Source organism: Heteronotia binoei, chromosome 4 (assembly GCF_032191835.1).
Source record: "Heteronotia binoei isolate CCM8104 ecotype False Entrance Well chromosome 4, APGP_CSIRO_Hbin_v1, whole genome shotgun sequence".
NCBI classification, from domain to species: domain Eukaryota; kingdom Metazoa; phylum Chordata; class Lepidosauria; order Squamata; family Gekkonidae; genus Heteronotia; species Heteronotia binoei.
The window spans coordinates 141,386,637-141,410,464 of record NC_083226.1 but is presented as its reverse complement, the minus strand read 5'-3'; the positions used below and the strand labels follow the sequence as shown (position 1 = coordinate 141,410,464).

Genomic DNA, 23,828 nt, shown 5'->3' with positions numbered 1-23,828 from the left:
GATCTAAATTAAGAGGAAGGGGTATTATTTCCTTGTTCTTCAGAGGCATTTTATTCCGAGCATGTTTACTGAGAAGACACTGAATTCAGAGTGTGTAGGATTACGCAACCTTAGTATAATCTTAGTACTTTCTGTAATTAATGTAGTAGGAAATCACTTCAGTTAAATGTTCTGTTGGTCTTCTTCCTGGGTCAATTCTGATATAATAGCAAATTATACATTGGCTATTGAAAGTGAACTTGCAGGCTCCATTTTCCTTGATATCTCATCCATTTTTTAGTTTGCGCTAAACATAGTTTGCTGTGATATCTAAATTGAAAGCATGTGCTTGGCAGCCATTTTGAGGGTGGCACCAGTGCACCACCAGCCCCTATCAAAATTCCAAAGGCACCCACAGCCTCCAAGAGGTTGGAGATCCCCTGGGATAGATTAAGAACTCTTGGGAGAAACTTAGTCTTGTAGCCTTGACAGTCTTCCCCTTTGTGTGTAAACTATATCTATAAAAATGTACTGCAATCTGGAAACAATAGATATGATTCACAAAGAGGGCCAAACTGGGTAATTAGAAACTTTTTTGTATCTAAAGCTCAACGGGAAGCAATGTTCACAAAGTAATTGCAACTCTAAATTAAGGGTAAACCACAAGAACAATGTTCTTCTTCCACATATCTATACTGGGCCTGTCAACCAGACATGCTCTGGAGCTTAATTCCCAGGCTCATGGACCCAATTCAGGTTGGAACTGTGGCACAAGAGGGCTTAACCTTCCCCACAACCATTTCCTCAATTTAACATGGCATCAGGGATCCTTTTGGGGATACTTACAGGCAGCACATTAGTACATATAGGTTTGCACAGTAGGACAAATAATGTCTACCTGAGGCCATTTCAGGTCCAGAAACAGTGTAGGGGGGAGGTCAAGTCTCCTCTCTTTACATTCTCAATCTGAAGTGGGCCCACATGTGCTTGAGAATTAAATTTCAAACTTGAAACTCCCAGAGTGTATCTGATCAACATGGTTGGGACTAAAACTCAGGGGACATAAGGGTTGTGCAACAGGTAGTTAGCCTCCCAGGATGTAAGTAGATGCAAGGATGTAAGGATGCAAGCAGTTCCTGAAAGCAGTCAGGATCAGTGCAACAGTGGGCCTCTGGAAACAAATTTCACAGCATGCTGTTCTAAAGAACAATCCCCTCCATAACCCAAAAGATTTCCCATAAATCTTTTTATTCTGTTCACAAGCATGGCTGAAAAATTAAGCTAGGCTGACTTCTTAAAGCTATTTTACCAAACACACTGCAATTTATTTTAGTTAGTTATAAACATTTATATGCCATCTTTCCCCTGGTTCAAGGTGACTTGCAATAATAATTTTGCCATATTTTGCTATGTTACCCTTAGCTGTTAATTTGATTTTAATATGGTCATTGACCAGCACAAATCAGAAAAAAATTACAAAAGCTGAAAAACAAAGCTTAAAATACTTACAAAATATTCAGATATCACATACATAACAGTAGGAAATAGGGTATGCAAAATAGCAATTAAAATTTAGCTTCAGAACATAATATATCTTTGCGAACTTTAGATGCAATTGAAAAGAACCTTGCACAACCTTTGATCTGTGGGTTCACTCCCATTAGAAACTTCCTAGTGACCTCAAAATTAGAAATACTGGAATAGCCCTGAAATCTACTTATTAAGGGACTAATTAACCTTGCCCGTATCTCCTGGTAAAATTGGCATGAGAAGAGAACATGTTCAACAGTTTCGATGGACCCTGCTCCACAAGGGCAGGCCCTCTCATTCTTAGGGATATTTCTATACCTTCTAAACTGCTGAGGGGAGTGCATGCCATCTAGCTAGGGAAAAGGTCCTACAGAAAGGGGATTCCAGGGATGAGAGATACACTGCTGGTGCTACAATGAATCTAGAATTATCTGGTGCCAGAGAATTTGGCACTTCACTGAGATCTCATCGCCGTTCGGTATCGAGCACCCCCTGTCTGGTGATGGCTTTTGCTGCTTCAAACCTATATCTAGGAGAGAGTGTGGGGAAAGACCTAGACCCATCAATTTATGGTAGACCGCTGTTAACCAAGAAGATCGAAAGCTATATTACCTGTAGCTGTAATTTAGCACAGTATTGAATGCATTTTTTTTGCCCACAATCACAAGCAGCCTCATTTGTTAGCCTCATCTAGAAATTGTTTTCTTTATGTGACTTAGTACCTTCCTTCTCAGCTGTGTAATGGCTTTAAGTTCCATTAAGCATTTTAACACACCAATTGTGGCTGCCCAGTTCTAGTAAAGGCTATAACCTTTCAAATTCTAGAAATAATATTATTAAATGAGTTAATTAAACCTCTTTATTTTCATGGTTCCTTTCCATTCTAAAGACTACTTTTAGTACTAAGGTTGGGCTGCAGTCTTGTGTTAAACTTCTACAGCTAATGAGATCCAGGAACTATGGAGGAATTTGTTTCTTGACCACAGACTAAGAAACAATAACCCACAATAATCCCATTTAACTATGTGATATAATGCCACCAGGGCTTTTTTTGTAGCAGGAACTTCTTTGCATATTAGGCCACATACCCCTGATGTAGCCAATTCTCCAAGAGTTTACAGGGCTGTACTCATGGCCTACTGTAAACTCTTGGAGGATTGGCTACATCAGGGGTGTGTGGCCTAATATGCAAAAGAGTTCCTGCTACAAAAAAAAGCCCTAAATGCCACAGTTATGCATCTTCTGAATGACAGCTGATATAAAAGAAAATGGAACTGATTTCATATAATCAATGAATGTTGTGCATGTAATCAATTATGCTCATACCTTTTGTATAGGGACAGGACATAAAAGCCCTAGATAAAATCTGTATGCCTTGTATCTTGTACTGAATACACGACAGCTAAATTCCGCATTCTTTAAACCAGAATTATCGCCACACACCTAAGATTCCATACTCGGAGTAATGCCAATTTAGTATTCTAACATCATCTGAAAGAATGTATTGGACAGGCTGGGACAAAAATCCATTATTTAATCACTTTAATTTTATAAACAGTGGTAACAATAAAATGACCGATCAGCTATATGTATGTAATCTGGCATATATGCCTTAGGCGTGTGCTTTTCAGATGTTTTACTTCAAAGTAGATTGATTTAACAAAGCAAATGCCAGACTTTGTTTGAAAATAACTTATTTGAAACTGTTCCAAAAGCTGTGAAATCCAGAACTTTAATGAAGTGTGTCTGACCAAACACAATTCAAACCCCATTTCCCTCAGATAATGGATACAAATACCTGGTTTTCAAAAGCCACTTTCAGACATTCTTTCCCAAGGGTTTATTATGTGTTTGCTGATTGATATGCTGATTCATCATGCCGGATGTTTGCAAGCCAAATGTCTGCTCTTTTCATCCCCTCACTAATAATTTTATTCAAAACTATGAGAAGGATATGCATTAGGTACCCATCTTCAAAGTGGTACAGCCATTGCTGCTTTCAAAGAGAGAGACAGAAAGGAATAAAATATGTACTTTATTCTTTTGTTCAAGTGACAAAGAGCTCTAGCAGTGTAGCATTTTTGTGCCATCACAAAAGAAAAACTAGTATAAAGTGTTTTGATGAGAAATATTTAGGCCCAAATTTAGACAGTAACTTCTGCCTCCAGTTATTTCACATTAAAAAGTCTCTTTTTAAAAATCAGATACTTGGGTATAGATGGAGTATAGGGACAAGACATAAAAGCCCAAGATAAAGTCTGTATGCCAAAGGGTGTAGCAGGATGTAATATAGTTCTTTCTGTGGACTACAGAAGGTATTAAATGGAACCTAGTTTTAGTGCATTGGGATGGTCAAGAATATTGTGGCATAAACAATAAATGGGTGAGACAAGTGCATGTCATTTGAACCTATCCGTGTAATCCAAAGGCTACCATGCCTCTTTTCCCTTAGAAACTCTCTGAAAGGTAAAAAGCTAAAGCTTCAGAGGATAATCACCTTGACTATGAATGGTTTACAGTAAAACAGACACTCAGAAGCAGCCAGAGTTATCCCTTTAGTTGTATGTCTAAACTGCAGGAGGGGAAATGTTCTTTGACTCCCAAGTGCCATAGCTGTTACAACACTGTAGGAAACTATTTTCCTGTTTTTAGCTCTTCCAAGAAAATGATGAGCCTTTTTCTAATACACACACACATACACGCGCATGCATATGTGAGTGTGTGTGTGTGTGTATATATATATGCAGCACCAAACAGTTCATCTTCTTTTTGTGTGGTACTTCTGTAAAGGATGGTTTTGACCTGTTTGCTTACTCAGAGAAGGAAAATATGGGCATGCTGCATGCTTTGGTCTCCAGCCTGGCTGCCTGCTCTCTCATGGCAACAGAATGATGTCGGTAGCAGCTCTGGTAACCAACTTCACAAAAGCGACAGTGGACCGCCCATCACTTCTACGACATGGTGAGGTGAAAACTTATTTCCATGAGTTTGGACATGTAATGCATCAGATATGTGCACAGGTTAGTAGGCATTTTAACATTCAAGAACAGAATGGTAAATTTAGTAATCGGTGGCTTGGATCCTGCAAAGCATTCCCACTAACAAAATGGTTGAAGGAGTGATTTTGGGTGATTCCACCCTCCCACTGTTGCTTTCCAGTGCTCCCCCTTGCTGTTTCTTGGAATCCCCTGTTTCCCCAAAAGCAGCATTTCAGGGGGGTATTTTGGGCTGCAGAGGGAGACAAGGAAGTTATGGTCTGCCAACAACTGTCAGCAGAGATTTTCAGGTTCCAAACCACCATATAAGTTATATGTTTAAAATAAACCAAGTATCAACAGTAGAATGCAACAAGCTTAAATGTGTTTTATTTCCCAACAGTTGAACTGTTATTTGTTTCCAACATAATGGTTGATTTGGTTGGAAACCCCACCCCCCCACACCCCCATTTAGGACATTGTGCCTTATATATTAGAATTTAAGAAGTAACCACAAGGGTCTGATGTCATTGGCAAATATAGTCACTTTCACAGATGTGCTTTTCATTCCTGGTGACTTTAGGCATTAATAATCCCAGGTTTCTTGGTCTTTTAGCTAAAATCAAGTATGTGTGATTAATCCCAGTTTTATTATCTTGGATGCTGGCTCTTTTTGACTCAAAAGAATTATATAGAGGGGGTTTTGTATGTAAATATATATGGTAAAATGTGATGCAGTTTAACATTGAACTTCTGAATAATTCTGTGTGTATGTTATGTTGATAGGAAACTCCTAAGGTATGTGTGTGTATCTATATATGCTCTCTCTCTCTGGTAGCTCAACATAGGGTATTCTCAACACCTTCCTGCTACCACCCTCCTCTCCTCATGTCACCTGAGTGATTGATTGTGTGTGATTTCCTGTACTGTTTAAAGATTGCTGAGGAACAAGAAGGAAAAGAGTGCCTCACTTTATGTCACTGTAGAATAGGCCATGCATATATGTTGTATCTTCCTTTGGATTTCACTCTGAATTCATTATTTGTGTTTTTTCATCTTTGGCAGACTGACTTTGCTAGGTTTAGTGGAACTAATGTGGAAACGGATTTTGTAGAAGTACCTTCCCAAATGTTTGAGAACTGGGTATGGGAGAAAGAACCTTTGAAACAAATGTCAAGACATTATAAAGATGGAAGCCGTGTCCCAGATGATCTCCTTGAAAAACTGGTTGCTTCTAGGCTAGCCAACACAGGTATTACGTCTTTTTTTGGTAGGGGGAATTTTTTTTTAATTTGGTGTTTGTGTGGGTGTACAAGAATTAAATAACTGGCATGAAATAAAAGGATACATCATTAGAAATGCTAGCAGATGTTTTGACATTTTAATTGTTTAATCATAAGAGGGTGGAGTCTTAAATCTGTTGAGAATCCTGCCTAAGATCTAAAATATGATTAATGAATGTCAAGTTCCAACTCAATTCCTAGAGAACAACTGTTTCCTACTGAGCTCAGAGATAAGCTCTGTTGAAACTCTTAGAGAAGGCTCTCTCAGGTTCAGTAATTGTTCGATCATATCCTTCTTGATTTCTTCCTCTTCCTCCCAGAAACTGACACTGTGATTGAAATCTTTGGCGGTTCATGCATTGCTGCTGTGACTAGATCCAAACACATTTCTGATTTTTTAAAATCATAATTTTGGCCACTTATTTGAGACTCCAAATGACTGGTGCTAGAACACTAGACTTCTTCAATGTGATAGCAAAACGATAGCAATAGTAATACAAGATTAACATGACAAATATTTGGTGGATGTACTTAAACTATAAAATGTGAAGTGAGCCATGTTTCTTATGGCCATTTCAAGAGATGCCATTAATCATATTCCCTTATGATTCAGAACTAAAAACATAATGATTTTGTATTTTAAAGTATACATTGCCTTGATGTTCTTTGTAGAACAAAAAGCTTGTGGAGAATGTGAATTCTTGCCTCATAAGGTTCAAAACAGCCACTTTCAAAGCACATTCTTGTCAACCAGAATAGAAACTGCAGATTTTTGTTGATTTGTATTTTAAGTCTGTTTTGCAATGTTTTTGTACAGTGTCTTCTGGAACCTAGTGACCACAAGACATGGTTGCCTATTCTTTGTACTTTCTTAGCTAGCTTAATATATCAAATGATAGTCTATTGCTGGTGTGTGCGTATGTGTGATTGGTTTTTGTTTAACTGTTTAACTCCTTTTTCTTTTATGCAGTGGTATACCAAGGTGGAGGGAGGGCAGTCCATCCTGGGCATAGCTTAAGGAAGGCTTTTGAAGGAGGCCTTCAAAGACAGCATCATCCTGCTGACTTCAGCCAAACGTCTTCCCTTTTGTTCTTGTATTGCAGTTTTGTATTGTATTGCAGTTCTAACTGCAGCCACTAGGGGTGCAGGAATTCTGAGCATAGCAAAAACTCATCGACTGGCTAAGCTCCCTTTTCGCTAAGACTCAAGCAAACTTCATTTCGCACTGGTAGCTGCTATAGTAATTGCCAGAGTGCAGGTCATTTTCTCCAATAGTCTCTCCCTTTCCTTGCACCCAGCTCAGCCAGATCTTGCAAAACAGTAGTTAGGATGTTGCAGCAAGATAAAACAACCTTTCCCTCTCTTGATTTATCTCCCTCTTTTCTAAGGTTCTTATTCATTTCTGTCTCCCTTCGCTTAATTTTTTCTGTGTTTCCACCCCCTCCCCCTTTATTTTCTTTCTTGGTCTCAAGACCTTCTCATCCCTATCCTGCTTGGTGACAGAATGTATTTAAGAGTAATATAGTAAAAAACCTTTGTTGGTATTATGCTGGGTACTCTGTACATTGCACTGGTTCTTCTGGGGTATAAAAATGCCCCCCCCCTTCATTTTCTTCTGCAGAGATTCTCTGGTTTGACTTTAGTCCTTTGAAACAATGGAGGATGGGGGCACCTTTTTTGGTGGATAGTATGTTTCTTAACATCCAGGCTGGTTAACCACCACTATTTTGTGATGCTTTGGCTAGTGTTAGTAGAAGCTAGTACCAGCAGTCATTTTGTAGAAAAATAGGTGGTGGAGCTCATCCAGGGATTGTTATGCAGCTGCACCTACTATTCAGTGGACAAGGAGGTGGAACTCTCAGAAAGGTTCAGGAGCTGTTCTCCTGTGAGCTCCCACTGAATCTGAAACCTGGCTAGTACAAAGGCAGACAAAGGTAACTACAAAGGCACTCAAAAATGCCTTGTAGATGTTTGGAATGGTCATCTCTTGGTCTTCAAATTGACAAACAGAAGCCCTTCCATGTGCCTGCTCAGAGCACAAGTGGTGTGTTGGATTTTTCCCCTCATCAAGTCACAGCTGACTTACATTTACCCTGCAGGGTTTTCAAGGCAAGAGCTGTTTGGAGGTGGTTTGCCTTCAGGCCCGTAGCCAGAAAATTTTATTTTAGGGGGGGATCATTATTTAATTATGATGTGCTATGAATATAGGCACTCAGCCTGGAATGCCACCCTCAAAATGGTCTCCTTGTAATCTCCAAGTGACATGCAGGGGAAGGGTGGCTTTTTTGCTTTGCACAGTTGGGAAGAGAAGCTGGGGAGGCTACCCTCTACAGATACAGAGATTGACTCCTCCCACCTTGCTGAGCCCAGTTTAAAGTGAAAGCAAAATTGTTGCCAGCACCAATTCATTATCACTATTTTACAATAATTTTAAAATTCTGTGATGCCCCAAACCACTGTGGGCCAGTGTTCCCTCTAAGCTGAGTTAGCATGAGCTAGCTTACAGATTTTTAGCCTCCAGCTCACACATTTTTGTCTTAGCTCAGGAAGGATAGCCCCAGAGCACAATAATTTATGCAGCAGCTCACAACTTTAAAACCAGTAGTTCACACAGTGGAATTTTTGCTCACAAGACCCTGCAGCTTAGAGGGCTTGTGGTACAGAACTCTTCCCTCTCCCCCACCCCAAGTGTTTGTAAGGGCCAAAACAGCCCAGTAGGCGCTCTGAAGGCAAAGTACAGAGGCTGCTGCCACTGCCATCCACCCCCTCTGTTTCCAGCCACCTTTGAACATTCCCCATCCAGGCTAAAATAGAGCACCCCCCCCCCCCCAAAAAAGCTTATAAATGTGGCACAGTACCACTGATCAGAGATATCCATGACTGGCATGAGCTAGCAAGCTAAAGAGGGAAAAGGACTGTATCACATGCTTCAGAGCACAGCAAGAGCAACTACTGTGCCCGGGAAGCAAAGTACCATGGGAAAGCCTGGGAGAGAGGCAGGAGGAGTTTAAGAAACTCTCTCCCTCATTGACAGAGCCCAGGAGGAAGATGGGAGGAGGGAACAATAATCTCTCCTTCACTGGCAAAGCCTGGGAGGAAGGAGGGAAAGAAACACCCATTCTCATTGGCAGAAGACTTTTGGCAGATTTCTCAACAACCCTAGTTCTGATTGGAGGGACATGAGAAATGACTGATGGGGCCCCGCACCTTTGTACACCGCTGTGGCTATGGGCCTGTTTGTCTTTGCATGCCTCCAAATTGGCCCTGCTTAGCTTCTGATGTGATCAGACTATCTGGGGTTATCTAGGTCAGGGCTAAAGATAAAGGTAGTCCCCTGTGCAAGCACTCGTTTTTGACTCTGGAGTGACGTTTTCACAAGAGCCCTGTGGTGCAGAGTGGTAAAGCTGCAGTACTGCAGTTGGAGCCCTCTGCTCACAACCTGAGTTCGATCCCAGCGGAAGCTGTTTCAGGTAGCCGGCTCCAGGTTGACTTGGCCTTCCATCCTTCCAAGGTCGGTAAAATGACTACCCAGCTTGCTGGGGGGAAAGTGTAGATGACTGAGAAAGGCAATGGCAAACCACCCCGTAAAAAGTCTGCTGTGAAAACATGAAAGGTCAGGACTAGGCTGAGAATAATGTGACAGGCCCAAGGTCACCCAGCAAACTTCCATGGCACAAGTGAGGGGCTGAACCTTGATTTCCTACTTCCTAGTCAAACACTTTAAACATTACACCATTCTGGCTGTCTCTCATGATGGAATGGCATGTTGAAATTTGATTTTTCTTTTTTTTACTGGCATGATTATATATATGGAGTTATATACAATAAATTTTTCACTATCTGCTTTTCTGGCTGTTTAATATAAAGTTTGTGTCCCATAGCACCTTTAAGACCAAACTTTGTTCTGTTGCTTTAGACCAACTACTTGCCTGAATCTATTTTCTGGCCATTATTATTATTCATTTTATTTTCTGATTATTAAAATAATTTTGTTAGATAGAGGAGCCCCAGCCTAACCCGATCTCAACAGATCTCAGAAGTTTAGTAGGGCCAATATGGAGGCAGGCAATAGCAAACCCACTTCTGAACGTCTCTTGCCTTGAAAACTCTGTGGCGTCACCCCAAGTCAGCTGTGACTTGATTGCAAAAAAAAAAAGAAGAAGACAAAGGGGTATTTAAAAATTATCCACCCTGCACACCAAATAGGCTAGTTATGCCACTGTTTTTATGTATGAATGGCCCCTGTTAAGCTACAGTTGGGAAGATTTCTGAAGAAAGCCTTTGATGGCTGGGAAAGGGAGGGAGCGTGCAAACCTTCAGGTCCACTCTAGATCGTCCCAAAGTACAATCTGAGGACCTATTCACATGGTACAAAGACATATGCTACTCAGAAAGCTTTTGGGTCAGACATGCACTTGGAGCTGCATACTGGAAAATCAATTCACAGGCATGAGGACATTGATTTGGACCATACACACATGGAGAAGGGGCTTCAGCCTTACATCCTCTGCAGATTTCCTAATTTGGAAGACCCTGGGGATATTGTTCACTCCATAGGAGAAACCTACATCTAGGCATCAAAGCATATATTTCTCAGTGGGCAAATAGATAATCCCTGGGGCCATTTCGGGACATAGTAACAGGGTGGGGGAAGCTGAGGCCTCTTCTGCTATGAACTAAGATTGTGTGCAATGGATTTAAATTCCCAGTCTGTCAAAAGTCCATTCAGACTTTGCAACGTGAATCAGCCCTGAGGAGAGATTGTCTGAAAGGGACCTGTTTCTGGTATAAAAGTTATATTTTCTATAGCATTGTTCATTAGTGCCTTCAGTTCCGTAAAATCTCCCATTTGCCTCATTTCCTGTTTGCTGTTGCCAAAGTAATTCCAATTTTGTTTTTATAATGGCACATATCTTATCAGATGAAAGTATTACATAACATAAAAAGGGTCCAGGCAAATAGGCATGAAAAACCTCAGCTTGAGACCCTGGAGAGCCGCTGCCAGTCTGAGTAGACAATACTGACTTTGATGGACCAAGGGTCTGATTCGGTATAAGGCGGCTTCATATGTCCATAACATATCTAAACCCACTTTCAACAAGTATGGCGATATATCCACAGTGCTCCAATGTATTTCTCTTTTAGGATAGTGTATCAGAATAATGCTTTTGTATTGACATACTCAAACAAGGGATATTGGCTGTTTATCTCATTACATATACTAAACCCATCTTTCACTATATTTTAATGCATTTTTCCTAATGGCAATCTAGAATGCTTTATATATTTATGTTACATGTTAAAAGGTAAATTAGTTGGACAGGAAAAACTTCTGGGAAAGAAATGCCTTCTTCTCCCTAAGAGGCGGAGAACATCTTGGGTATTTCCCACCATCCAATCAGGGAGGCAGGAATCTTAAAATCTTCCTCTTCCTGTGGCTGTGGGAACCACCCCTCTCTCAGTTTATTTCCTGCCTCGACAGGGAGAGCAAGTGTTTAGGTTCCTATCCCTTTCTGTGTAGTCTATGTAAAAAAAAAATCTTTCCTCTTTCTTTACCTTTTACTGTCTTCTTCTCTTTTAACTTCTGCACAACTATCCATTCCAGCCTTTCTTTAATATCTTTTTTCAGCTGATTCCCCCCCCCCCTCCTCCCCTCAATACCTGAGAGGAGCGGCGCCGCAACGGCTTTGGGCACACAAATCCAAGCCGCGGCACAAAGAGGAGCGTGGATGTCGCGTCGGGCGAAGGACGCCTTCATGGATGAAGACTCGGCCCCTAGAGCTTTGCACGGAGCCGAAAGGCCGCTTCCCGGAGCCAGCATGACCGCGGGGCTTGCCTCGGCTGCCGGCAACGTGCCCTGTAGGGGCAAAGCGCAGAGGAGCGGACGGAAGTGCCGCTGGTTGTCATCAGCCACGGAGGAGGCTTCCTCTTCAGGGCTCATTCCCAGCCCCGTCGGCCATTTTGACAAGCGCAAAAAGGCGCGAAAGGAGGCAGACCAGCAGTCTTGCAGCGTCCAGAGGCAAGGGCCCACCGATGGCAACCTCCAGGCGGGGAGGCCTATCTGCATATTCCGATTCTACCTGCACACCGCAGATTCCTTTGTTTTTGTGTGAACGGAGCCCACTACCAATTCAGAGCCCTACCATTCGGCCTCGCAACAGCACCGTGAGTGTTCACCAAGGTTTTAGTGAATCTGATTGCTCACCTCAGGCAGAAAGGAATACATGTGCACCCGTATCTCAACGACCTGTTGATAAGATCCTCGTCGAGGAAAATTGCAGAGCAGGATGTTCGAAGCACTATCAGTTGTCTGCAACAACACGGCTTTATAATCAATCTGCCCAAGAGTCATCTGTGCCCGACTCAGAGACTGGAGTACCTGGGCATGGTCATTGACACGAACCTGAGTTCTATTTTTCTTCCGGAAGACAAGATATTAAAGACCAAAAGGTTAGTGCAACAGGTGGTACAGGAGTCATCGTCGACTCTTCAGACTCTGGCAAGACTTATGTGCCTCCTGATCTCGAGCCTCGAGGCACTGCAGTGGGGTCGTTATCATACCAGACAGTTACAGATGTTTCTACGCCCCTATCAACTCCAGATAATGGAGAGGCGTCCCATGTCACTGACGGTCATCAAGGAGAGTCTTCTGTGGTGGACCAAGACCGTCAACCTGCGTCAGGGGAGAATCTACTTCATGGAGAGAGAGTTACAACTATTTTCAGACGCCAGCCTCTCAGGTTGGGGGTCGACCCTCAACGAGATCCCCACGCAGGGTCAGTGGACAACCAAGAAGTCGAGCCTCCCGATCAACCTCCTGGAACTACGGGCCATTCGCTTGGCTCTGCTGCACTTTCAAGACCAGGTGTCTGAACAGCATGTTCTTGTTCTAACGGACAATAGAGCAGCAAAAGCATACCTAAACAATCAAGGGGGGGTCCAAGTCCAGTTCTCTCCACAAGGAGGCTGGGAAGCTGTTCGAGTGGGCGGAGATTCACCTGAAGTCAGTAAGGGCAGAACATATCAAGGGGACTTACAATGTCAAGGCAGACTGGCTCAGTCGGGGGAGTGGTCTCTCAACAAGAACCTTTTCCCAAAGATAGTGGAACGCTTTGGCCTACCGATGTTGGATCTCTTTGCGTCCTATCAGAATCACCAACTGCCTCGGTTTTTCATGAGGTACTACCACAATCAGGCGGAGGCCACGGACGCTCTAACATCTCCCTGGCCACAAGACCTTCTGTATGCATTTCCTCCAATCCCAGTCATTCCGAGGGTTCTCAGAAAAATCAGTATGTTGGGGGCCGAGGTCATCCTGATTGCGCCCTGGTGGCCTTGACGTCCCTGGTTCTCATCAATTCAACAGATGTCAATAGCGGAACCATTTTATCTACCAACCTGGCCGGACATGCTATTGCAGGGCCTTGGTGTGGCACCCTCATCCAGAATGGCTGAGATTGACCGCCTGGAGGTTGAGAGGAAATTGTTGTTAGACCTGGGATATACAAGCAAAGTGACGAACACCATCCTAGCTTCCAGAAAGGAATCCACTACTCGGATTTATAACGTGTCATGGAAAGCTTTTCACAGGTGGTGCCGGAGAAAGAGTGTAGACCCACTACATCCCACGGTCCCAGAATTCTTCAATTCTTTCAGGACGGTCTTCAGTCGAGACTGAAGCCAGCTACCCTCAAGCGCCAGGTTGCAGCCTTGTCTTCAGTACTCCAACAAGTGGGCAGCGTAAATCTGACATCGCATCCTCATATCTGTCGTTTTCTTAGAGGGGCTTCTATGAGTTCTCCACCACAATCTCATCGCTTTCCTACCTGGCAGCTGAATCCAGTGCTCTCAGCTTTAACAAATCCTCCTTTTGAGCCCTTGATGTCTGTGCCTTTAAAGATGATGCGCATGAAAACTATCTTCCTGGTGGCGATAACATCGGCCAGAAGGGTCTCCGAAATTGGAGCTTTGTCGATTAAGCAAGAGCTATGCGTGTTCCACAAGGACAAAGTCGTTCTTTATCCAGACCCTACTTTTCAACCAAAGGTCTCGTCTAGGTTCCACCATAGCCAAGAAATCAATTTACCATCTTTTTGCCCGGATCCTAAGCATCCCAAGGAGCGCACGTGGCATACTCTGGACGTGCGTAGGGCACTCAAGGTTTACCTGGTTAGAACTGAATCTATTCGTAAGTCAGATTCCATGTTCATTAATATAACAGCGCCCAGATTGGGTCAGAAAATGTCCAAGTCGGCTATTAGTTACGCCATTAAGCCGTGTATAACGGAAGCATACAAGGCGTTACATCTCAAGGTGCTATCAGGGATCACGGCACATTTGACCAGAAGTGCAGCCACCAATGCAGCCTTCAATAAGAACACCTCTGTCGAGGAGGTGTGCAAAGCAGCTACGTGGTCGTCTATTTCCACCTTTATTCGCCACTACAAGCTGAATGCATACGTGTCGGCGGATGCAGCCTTTGGTAGATGAATCCTGCAACATGTGCTGCCTAAATAGGGTGACCCCACCCTGATTAACATACTGCTCTGGGAGCACCCAAGATGTCTTCCGCCTCTTAGGGAGAATGACCCTTGGCACTTACCATGAGGGGTCCTTCTCCTAAGAGGACAGGAGGACATCTTGCCCTCCCTTTTCTCCCCCTACCTTGGGCAGTCTGTTTTTTCTGTATCTCGTCTATCAACCTTCGTCTGAAGGGTCTGTTCTATGCTACTATCTGTGGCCTGTTGGCCTGTTGCTTACCATAAAGGGTTTTTTTTTGTTGGTCTTCCAGTCTAATGCCATGGTTACTGACCAACTGTTAGTTTTTTACCTTAGGAGTTTTTTAGGTACGATATTCTTCTTACTGCTGCTCGGAGTCACCCAAACTGAGAGAGGGGTGGTTCCCACAGCCACAGGGAGAGGAAGACGGTGGGAAACACCCAAGATGTCCTCCTGTCCTCTTAGGAGAAGGACCCCTCATGGTAAGCGCCAAGGGTCGTTTTTGACTCAGGTTTATTAGCAATAGAGTAATTAACAGGCATTCTCACATTCTGACATGTTACTGTTTTATGGTTTCCCACGCTAATGCAACCCAGATCAAAGGTTTTCTGAATTTGTTAATTTTACTATTCTGCTATTGAATTTTAACCTTGTACCACTATTCTAAACCTCACCAGCTATGTGTGGCTCTGCTTACTGTACCTCATTCCTTGTCTGAAGAAGTGTGCATGCACACCGAATCTTACGTTCTGAATAAAACTAAGTTGGTCTTAAAGGTGCAATTGACTCCTATTTTGTCCTAGGTAGGATTTGTAGCACTCACAACATGTTTCTAAGCTCCTTGTCCTGGTTGTTGACATTGTTTTGATCCTCTGATTTAACTAGGTCTCCTGACGCTTCGCCAGATTGTCTTGAGCAAAGTTGATCAGTCGGTTCATACAAAGTCTTCTGCTAATCCTGCTGAGGAATATGCCAAGTACTGTAATGACATTTTGGGAATACCAGCAACGCCAGGTATGGAAATGTTAAAACTTTTATTTATCCCTTGTTACTTTTATAAATGCGACAAAAGTTATTAGGGGGTTCTTTCTGGCAAGAATTGCAGTTAGTATTTAATACCATGACACTATGGTAAAATTAAACATTTCTTAAGTTTTGGCATTTAGGATTGCACTAATGATTTATTTTCAAGCGTAAATGTGTTGTATTGTTTCAGCAATATACAGTGCATCATTTGTAACAGTTAGCATATAACATCCCTTTGGAATCTTTCATTTTCTGTAAGCAAAATTGTGACTAATGCCCAATGCTTTTGAGAGAGCTGCAGACAGCAGCACCATATACACTTTTGCGTATGTATTTCAGTTCTTGCAGTCTGAAATGTATGGAAAAATAAACATTGAAAATAGAAAACAGACGTTGGGGTAAAAAATAGTGTATAAACAATCCCATACAGTCAAATAGAATAAGTAGAATATTTATATATCATGCATAACACTAAAAGCAGTGAAGTCTTCAGTTGCCTATTAATAGTATTAGAATATATTAAGTACAGAAATATAGGCTATAAACATATCCTTGAAAATGTGATTGCATTACATAAAAATCTTCATATTTTGGGGGAGTAAAATCTTAGAAGAAGAAGAATTGCAGATTTATACCCCACCCTTCTCTCTGAATCAGAGACTCCTACAATCTCCTATATCTTCTCCCCCCACAACAGACATCCTGTGAGGTGGGTGGGGCTGAGAGGGCTCTCACAGCAGCTGCCCTTTCAAGGACAACCTCTGTGATAGCTATGGCTGACCCAAGGCCATTTCAGCAGGTGCAAGTGGAGGAATGGGGAATCAAACCCAGTTCTCCCAGATAAGAGTCCACGCACTTAACCATTACACCAAACTGGCTTAAAGAAAGCAGTTGTGTCCCCAGTCAACCTCCTCTTCTCCAGAATGAACATCCCCAAGTCCCTCAGCCTTTCCTCATCGGGCTTGGTATGCAGGCCCCTGATCATCCTCATCACTCTCCTCCGTACCTGCTCCATTCTGTCCACATCCTTCTTGAAGTGAGACCTCCAGAATTTCGCACAATAGTCCACGTACAGCCTGACCAATGCAGTGTATAGTGGGACTATGTCATCTTGCGATTCGGATATTATGCCTTGATAGAGCCCAGGTTGGCATTAGCCTTTTTTGTCACTGCATCACACTGGCTTATGGTCCACCTGTACCCCAAGATCTTGTTCACACACACTTTTACCTAGAACCCCCCATCCAGTATGCATATCCCTCATTTTTGTTACCCAGATGTAGAACTTGACATTATCCTTGTTAAATTACATATTGTTCACATCCACCCACTTTTCCATTGTGTTCAGATCGTTGGATTCTATCTCTAACTTCTGGTGTATTTGCTGCTCTTCTCAATCTGGCGTCAATTGCAAATTTAATGAGTAGCCCTTTCCAGCTTCCTAGAGTCCATGCAGCTCCAGGAACTGATTGTTAATAATTCCCCCTTTTTAAAAAAATCTTTGTGAAAGGTCATTTGTGTTATTTCTTGATATTGTGTGATCTGGTTATTATTTTTTATTATTATTTCTGTTGGTTTGTAGTCTGCCCTTTCCCATGGTGAACTCAGGGTGGATTCCAACATAGTAAAACAATTAAACTAACAATAAGCAATCTAACAGATAAATAGTAAAACAATCAAACTGTTAAAACAGATTAAAAGACTAAAAGTAAAACAGCTAAGCCACAACTTAGAATTGCCCTGGTCGAGGCAAGCTGGACGTCCCTTGGGCCAGGGATGGTCAGGAGATGTTGACTGGTCAATCATAATGACCTCCGGGGCTCATACAGGGAGAGACGGTTATATGATTTGTAAGATTACCTAACTAAGGTTTTTGGTTTTATTTGCATCTGCATGTTGTTTTCTTCTCTTTAAGGTACAAATATGCCAGCCACGTTCGGGCATTTGGCAGGTGGATATGATGCCCAGTACTATGGGTACCTCTGGAGTGAAGTTTTCTCCGTGGACATTTTTTACAATTGCTTTAAACAAGAAGGGATAATGAATCCAAAGGTAGGAGAACTTACTTTGTGCTACCTAGCATGGATTGCATGTGTCAATTTGCTGATGTGAAGTCTGAAAAAGATGCCTTACTAGAAAAGGGCAGAATTGCCCTAACCTGGATAGCCCAGGCAAGCCTGATCTTATCAGATCTCAGAAGCTAAGGAGAGTCATCTCTGGCAAGTATTTGGATGGGAGACTTCCTTGGAATACCAAAGCCAGGAGGCAAGGGCAGGCTTTATTCAGCCACTTCTCTGAATATCCTCCATGCCCCCAGTGGGGGTCAGTCAGCAGAGGTCACCATGACATGTGTATCCCCCATCACACACAAACAAATATATAGAAAAAAAGAAAACAAAACTAGAAAATAGAAAAGGGCAGAACTGGCAAATTTGAGCACAGAAATAGGCATTTTGGCAGTATTGTGTCCAGTGAATGGCCTTATATATAGAAGAAGAAAAAAAGAAGAGATTGGGTTTATAGCCCACCGTTCACTACGGAGTCTCAGAGTGGCTTACACTCTCCTCCCCACAACAGACACCCTGTGAGGTAGGTGGGGCTGAGAGAGCTGTGACAGAAACTGCTCTTGAGAGGAACAGCTCTGTGAGAACTTGTGACTAACTCAAGGTCACATCAGCAGGTACATGTGGGGAATCAAGCCTGCTTCTCCCAGATAAGAGTCTGTGCACTTAACCACTACACCTAACTGGATTGGATCCAAACTAACATTTCCACAGGCACAAGGATTTCTGTCCATGGAGTACAATTTTCCTGCCCGCCCCCTCCTCCTGTGGCAGCCTGAAATGTTCTTCCCTCCCAAATCCTGTTCTCAGGGGGATCCCTCTCTCCCAAGCACAGGATTTGGGGAGGCATTTCAGGCTGCTATGGAAGCGGGACGATAACGGTCTGAGGGCAGAAGTCTTTGTGTTTGCAGAAATGTCTTGTGAAGGAAAATAACTATGTTTTTGTGATACATTTGATTTTAAATAGCATCAAGGAAATGTTAAATATATGGTTTAATACTTATTGGTTATTTTGAAAGTCCCAATGAATAGTTGTCTGCATGAAATACGACCTGATTCTTTTTTTTCTGACTGAATGGATGTGTTCACACTGGTGAAGTTGTGTGCTGTTGTTCTGTTCAGCTGAGCTTCAAGTTCTAATAATATGTAAGGCTGTTTCTGTTCTACACTTCTTTATCTGTTGTATTTTCATGTATTATCTATTAATTCATTTTTAAAAGCAAACAAATTTTCAGGCCATTCATAATGTATTTCAAAACACACATCATATGCAGAAATGTTGAGGTGGTTGAGCAACCATCTCCAGCATTTTCTTAATTGCAAATTTGTCAAATGACCAAACAGATCTAAGGCTAGAACCTCAGATAGTTGCGTTTAGAACAAGAATTAATTTTGAAAGTACTACTTTGCGTTATAAACAAACAAAAAACATTGGTCAACATAACTAGAAAGGCAGTTTGAAAATGTTAATAAATGTCACAACAGGCACCCAGTGCTACTTTTCATAACTTATTACCAAGCTGAAAAGCACTCATCTTACATAAGCATGACCTAGCTGATATTACGTGAACAGTAAACTTTCTCATTCCTCATTTGTTAATAAACTAGCCAGTAAGCTGCCAACAGCTAAAGTGTTGCATTGTATGAGATGCCTGCATAGGAGAGAAGTTAACAAATGACAGCTGCAAATAAGAGATGCAGGAAAAAACTTGGAGAGCTATATGGTTATATTCTATAAATAGACTTGGGCGAAATGTAGAATGCAGGAACAGCCAGCATCAGTTTGAAAACTTTTTATGGGACTAAACCAGGGGTAGCCAAACTGCAACTTGGGAGCCACATGCAGCTCTTTCACACATATAGTGCATCTCTTGAAGTCCCCAGCACTCGCTTGGCTCTTTAAATCACTTCACCAAGCCAGGCAGCATTGGGGGGGCTTGGAGAATGCATTTAAAATTAAAATTGCTTTTTTTCTACCTCCCTCTCCCTCTACTGTCTCTCTCATCTATTTTCTTTCTTTCCACCTTTTTTCCTTTGTCTTTCCCTCTCTTTCTCCCCTCCCTCCCTATCTAAAGTTAAATGTGTTCTCCAAATCCCATCCTATTGTTGCGCCAGTTGACCAGCTTGGCTGTGAAAAGGCATTTGTCTCTTTAAATCACTACATCAAGCTGGCTGGTATGGGGACAGGCAGGAGGCTTGGAGAACACATTTAAAGTTAAAGGTGCTTTCTTTCCACCTCTTCCTCTCACCTTCCTTCCCCTCATCTATTTGATTTCCACCTCTCTCTCTCTCCCCCCCATCTATTTGATTTGTTTCCATATTTCTTTCTCTCCCTTCCTTCCTTGCTTTCCCTTTCTTCCCCCTCTCTCCCCATCTGTTTCCTTTGTTTCTATCTCTCTTTCCTCCTCCCTCCCTCCCTTCCTATCTGTTTGCTTTCTTTCTATCTTTCTTTTCACCTTTCTCTTTTTCTCATTTGTTTCCAACTAGAGAATGGTTGCCAAAATATATCACCTCCAAGGAAAAGGTCAGGAAACATATAGTTCAATTTATTACCATCCAAGATCAGTTAAAAACTGAAATAAATAAAATGGTGTGCCAGCAACTCAAGGCTGCTTTTATTCTTGCCTGAAGCTCTCTCTCTCTGTATGTGTAATAATATATAATTGCACAGTGAATTGGACAGGAGTGTGGTTAGAGTCTTGGGAGCTGGCAGGAAAGAATGAGTGGCTGCAACCATGTATTGCAACTCTCAAACATCTGATGTTTATTCTCTGTGGCTCTTGTGTTAAGCAAGTTTTGCTACCACTAGACTAGACAGATCCCCATAAAAAGCTGGATATAGATTACAAATTATGAAACTCCATTGTGGCATGATGCTTGGCTCTAAGGATTATGTGTTTCTTTATGGAAGCAACTTCTCATGAGGACAAGTTAACTTGTGTATCATTCCTAAGGATTAGGTGAGTGGACATTTAGACAATAATGGCCTCTTAATAGGAAATGTAGATATGGAAATAGCATGGAGAAAGCAATCTTCTGCAGTAGTGTCTGAGATCCCTTCCCACCCTCTATACAATGTTTAAACAGTGTTCCAGGGATACAAAGCTTAGTCTTTTTATATACTTAAAATGAAGAACTGCATAAGGATTCATGGCCCCTTTCCCTTTCCTTTCCAGAGCTGCTATGTTCAGATGAATATGAACAGTGACTAAAAGAATAATACATTGTTTACTAAAGGAAAATATCTTAGACAGAAATTTGGCAACCAAGTAGGTTATATTTGGGTCACTGCGCTGTCTAGCATCAGATAGGGAATATTATCCCCTTGGAGTTTATTAAATGGAGAGCTTGTTAAAAGTGGTAAAAAGCTGACATTCCAATATTTTACGGATACATGCCTATGTAAACTGCCCAGAGAGACTTTCAGGTATGTTAGAAAAGGATTAAAAGAACAGTGGACCTGTTCTTGAGAAGATTACTCATTTTAAACATAAGATTGTGATAACTGACGGACATGGTGCTCCTTATGCAGAGTCCAGCACATGTTTAGCCCTCTTTAGTCTCACAAGTTTTGTAAACCTAGTTTGCTGGGAGCATGATAACCAAGGGCTAGAGTATGCAGAAGTACCTCCTGCTTCCATTCTGTGGAAATTTCCTGTATTTGTTATAGATTTAGAAAATTCACATAAACTTGAAATATTAGCCAACATTTTTATTTTCTTTTAGGCTGGTATGAAATACAGAAATCTTATCCTGAAGCCTGGAGGCTCATTAGATGGAATGGATATGCTCCAAAATTTTTTAGGTCGTAAGCCAAACCAAAAAGCTTTTTTACTGAGTAAAGGATTATATACTTAATAAAACTGTGGGCTCTTTGTAATTGGATGTCATCTGGGGAATCAATCTTGAAATGCCTGCTGATATTCTTGACCTGAAAGGTAAAATGATGAGTGTTTTTCACTAGACAGATCTAATTGCTTTTATAATGTTTTTATTCCTGGTTTTAAAAATTCATGGTTCTAAGCACTGCGCCCCCCCCCCCAACCATAGTGAAGTATGATGCAGAATTTCTTACTTTTAATCAGTAAGTTATTTGTGGATTGTGATGGAAAACATTGATGTAAAGAAAGAAAACCGATCAATAAATATAACATTGCACACTTTGTGGATTCTAACTATGAATAACAAACTGACTTGTCAGTCTACGGGGTAAAATGAATTGTTGACCCAGTCGTGTTTTTTTAAACTTCACTCAATGCACAGGTGCCATTTTGAGTCACTTGTCAAGCACTGACACACTTGGTTACTTCATTTGAAAATTTAGCATCCATAGAACAATAAACAAAAGCTGAAATTCAACAACAACAAAAAGATTGCCAAAAGTGGTCTAATTTCTACATCTTGCATCTTTAGAGAATGAAAGCCTGTATATGTAATCATAAATGGGGGCAGGAACAAAGTGTCCTTTTGTTACCTGGGTGGTCAGGGGTAGTGAATTGATATATACTACATGCAGCTGATAATTCCATATCTCAAGCCAACTTTACTATCCACATCTCCTCTCCTGCTGCTGTTCTGAGACTTACAGAAATTCTTTCGCCGCATGTTTTCACTGTGGTTCATTCCATGTAACCTCAGTGGTTCATAGTTATTCTGAAAAATGAATGGCCATGTGAGGCCAGGAGGCAACCGTAACCAGGCATTTTCTGCTTCCCTGGGCTGTAATTTTTGTCATACTGTCTTGATCAAAGATTTTTAAAGAATACAAAAAAAATGGTTGACAGCATATTTGGGGGATTAGGAACTCAGCATGTCAGTGAGACAAAAAATGGAAGGAAGGAAATAAAGAGAATGAAAGCATCAGTGGTTAATTTGCATATCCAAAGATATAGCTATGAGAAGGACCTATGGGTCACAGGCAGAGCATCTGCTTTGCATATAGAAGGTCCAAGGTTTGTTCCTCAGCATCTCCAGTGATGTATCAAAACACCTGAAACAATGGACAGATGCTGCTAATCCAAGTAGGCATTCTAGATCTTGGTAGATTAATGACCTGACTCAGTTTAAAGTGGCTTCATGTGTTAAAGCATATAAAAGTAAGCTTAATAATCAAATAGAAGCTAGATGCAGCATATCGTACCAGTATCAATTCAACAAAGGCATTCATTTGTTTTGTGATAGAGTGTTATGGTGGGCATCTGAGGACATGAGATATGAAAGAAAGGAAGCCAAGTGGTAACAACTAATCTGTTGTCTCATAGACTAAATTATCTAGTCTGAGTGTGAGATTATGAGGTTTGGCAGCCCAAATTTGTCAAGTGAATTTATTTTTTAAAAATTCTCTCAGGCTCCACACACAGATGGAGTATTGTGTCTCCACTTACTAAAACTATGTCCATTGCCAAGCAAGCCAAGGAGGAAGTCTCAATAGATAAATTGAATAGTTGTCAGTGTGTTTTAACAGAATTTACTTTGGGATCTTTGTTAGCAGGGCACTTTTTAATTGAACTACTTTTAAAATTAATCATAGCCCCACTAAACATGTGCCTAACTGAGCACACCTTTCCGCCCATTTTGACTAAATTCAGTAGATTGAATGGAGTTTGAGAGGAACTGTGTACTTAATATTTTCAGTTGTTACTGTTGCATATTATCATCTTGAATGTGTAATCTTGACTTCTGGTCCATATTTCCAATTCTAATTTATCCTGCAGGCCCTTGTCCCATGTTATCATGTAGGATGAGACATCAGCTTCTCTAAACTTTTAATATGATTGAAGGAGAGAGAATTTCCATTAGAAAGCTAATTTAGCCATTACCTTAAAACTCTTTGTTCAGTTTTCCTGGGTCTGTGCCAGTTCAGAATTCAAGAAAGCAGATCACACATCTTTGTTTAGGGTTTTTTTTTTTAAAAAAGGTTAAGGAGAAATTAGTTGAGAGCCCCTTTCCCTTATGTGTTTTCCAAAGCCAAGAAGTTCTTCATACAGTGGAGCATGCAGTTCCATACCTGTATTCTGAACAGCCCAAGAAGGACCATGTCATAGAGTTCTTCAACTTGATATGTAAAGGATATATGTCAGAAACAAGACTAATCTGTTGATAATTCTGACATTAATGCTTAAAGGAAGATTGAATGAATGAATCCTATGGTAATGTTAAAAGCTTATGATGGGAAAGAAGAGAAGGGTTGAAAAGTTAACATAAGAGAAGCCATGTTAGATCAGGCCAATGGCCCATCCAGTCCAACATACTGTGTCACACAGCGGCCAAATATACACACACACACACACACACACACTGTGGCTAATAGCCACTGATGGACCTCTGCTCCATATTTTTATCTAACCCCCTCTTGAAGGTGGCTATGCTTGTGGCCGCCACCACCTCCTGTGGCAGTGAATTCCACATGTTAATCACCCTTTGGGTGAAGAAGTACTTCCTTTTATCCGTTTTAACCTGTCTGCTCAGCAATT

At 41.5% G+C, this 23,828-nt stretch overlaps 1 protein-coding gene across 1 annotated transcript in view; it reads left to right on the top strand.

Moving 5' to 3' along the window:
* Positions 1-21,516, top strand: part of NLN (neurolysin) — a 63,325-nt gene extending 41,809 nt beyond the window's left edge. Inside the window, exons 9-13 of the mRNA XM_060235901.1 lie at positions 4,328-4,529; positions 5,550-5,736; positions 15,152-15,280; positions 17,208-17,344; positions 21,082-21,516. Of these exons, the coding sequence (XP_060091884.1) occupies positions 4,328-4,529; positions 5,550-5,736; positions 15,152-15,280; positions 17,208-17,344; positions 21,082-21,213 (787 nt within the window). The 3' untranslated portion in view covers positions 21,214-21,516. The remainder of the gene's footprint in view (positions 1-4,327; positions 4,530-5,549; positions 5,737-15,151; positions 15,281-17,207; positions 17,345-21,081) is intronic.
* The last annotated feature ends 2,312 nt before the right edge of the window (positions 21,517-23,828 follow it).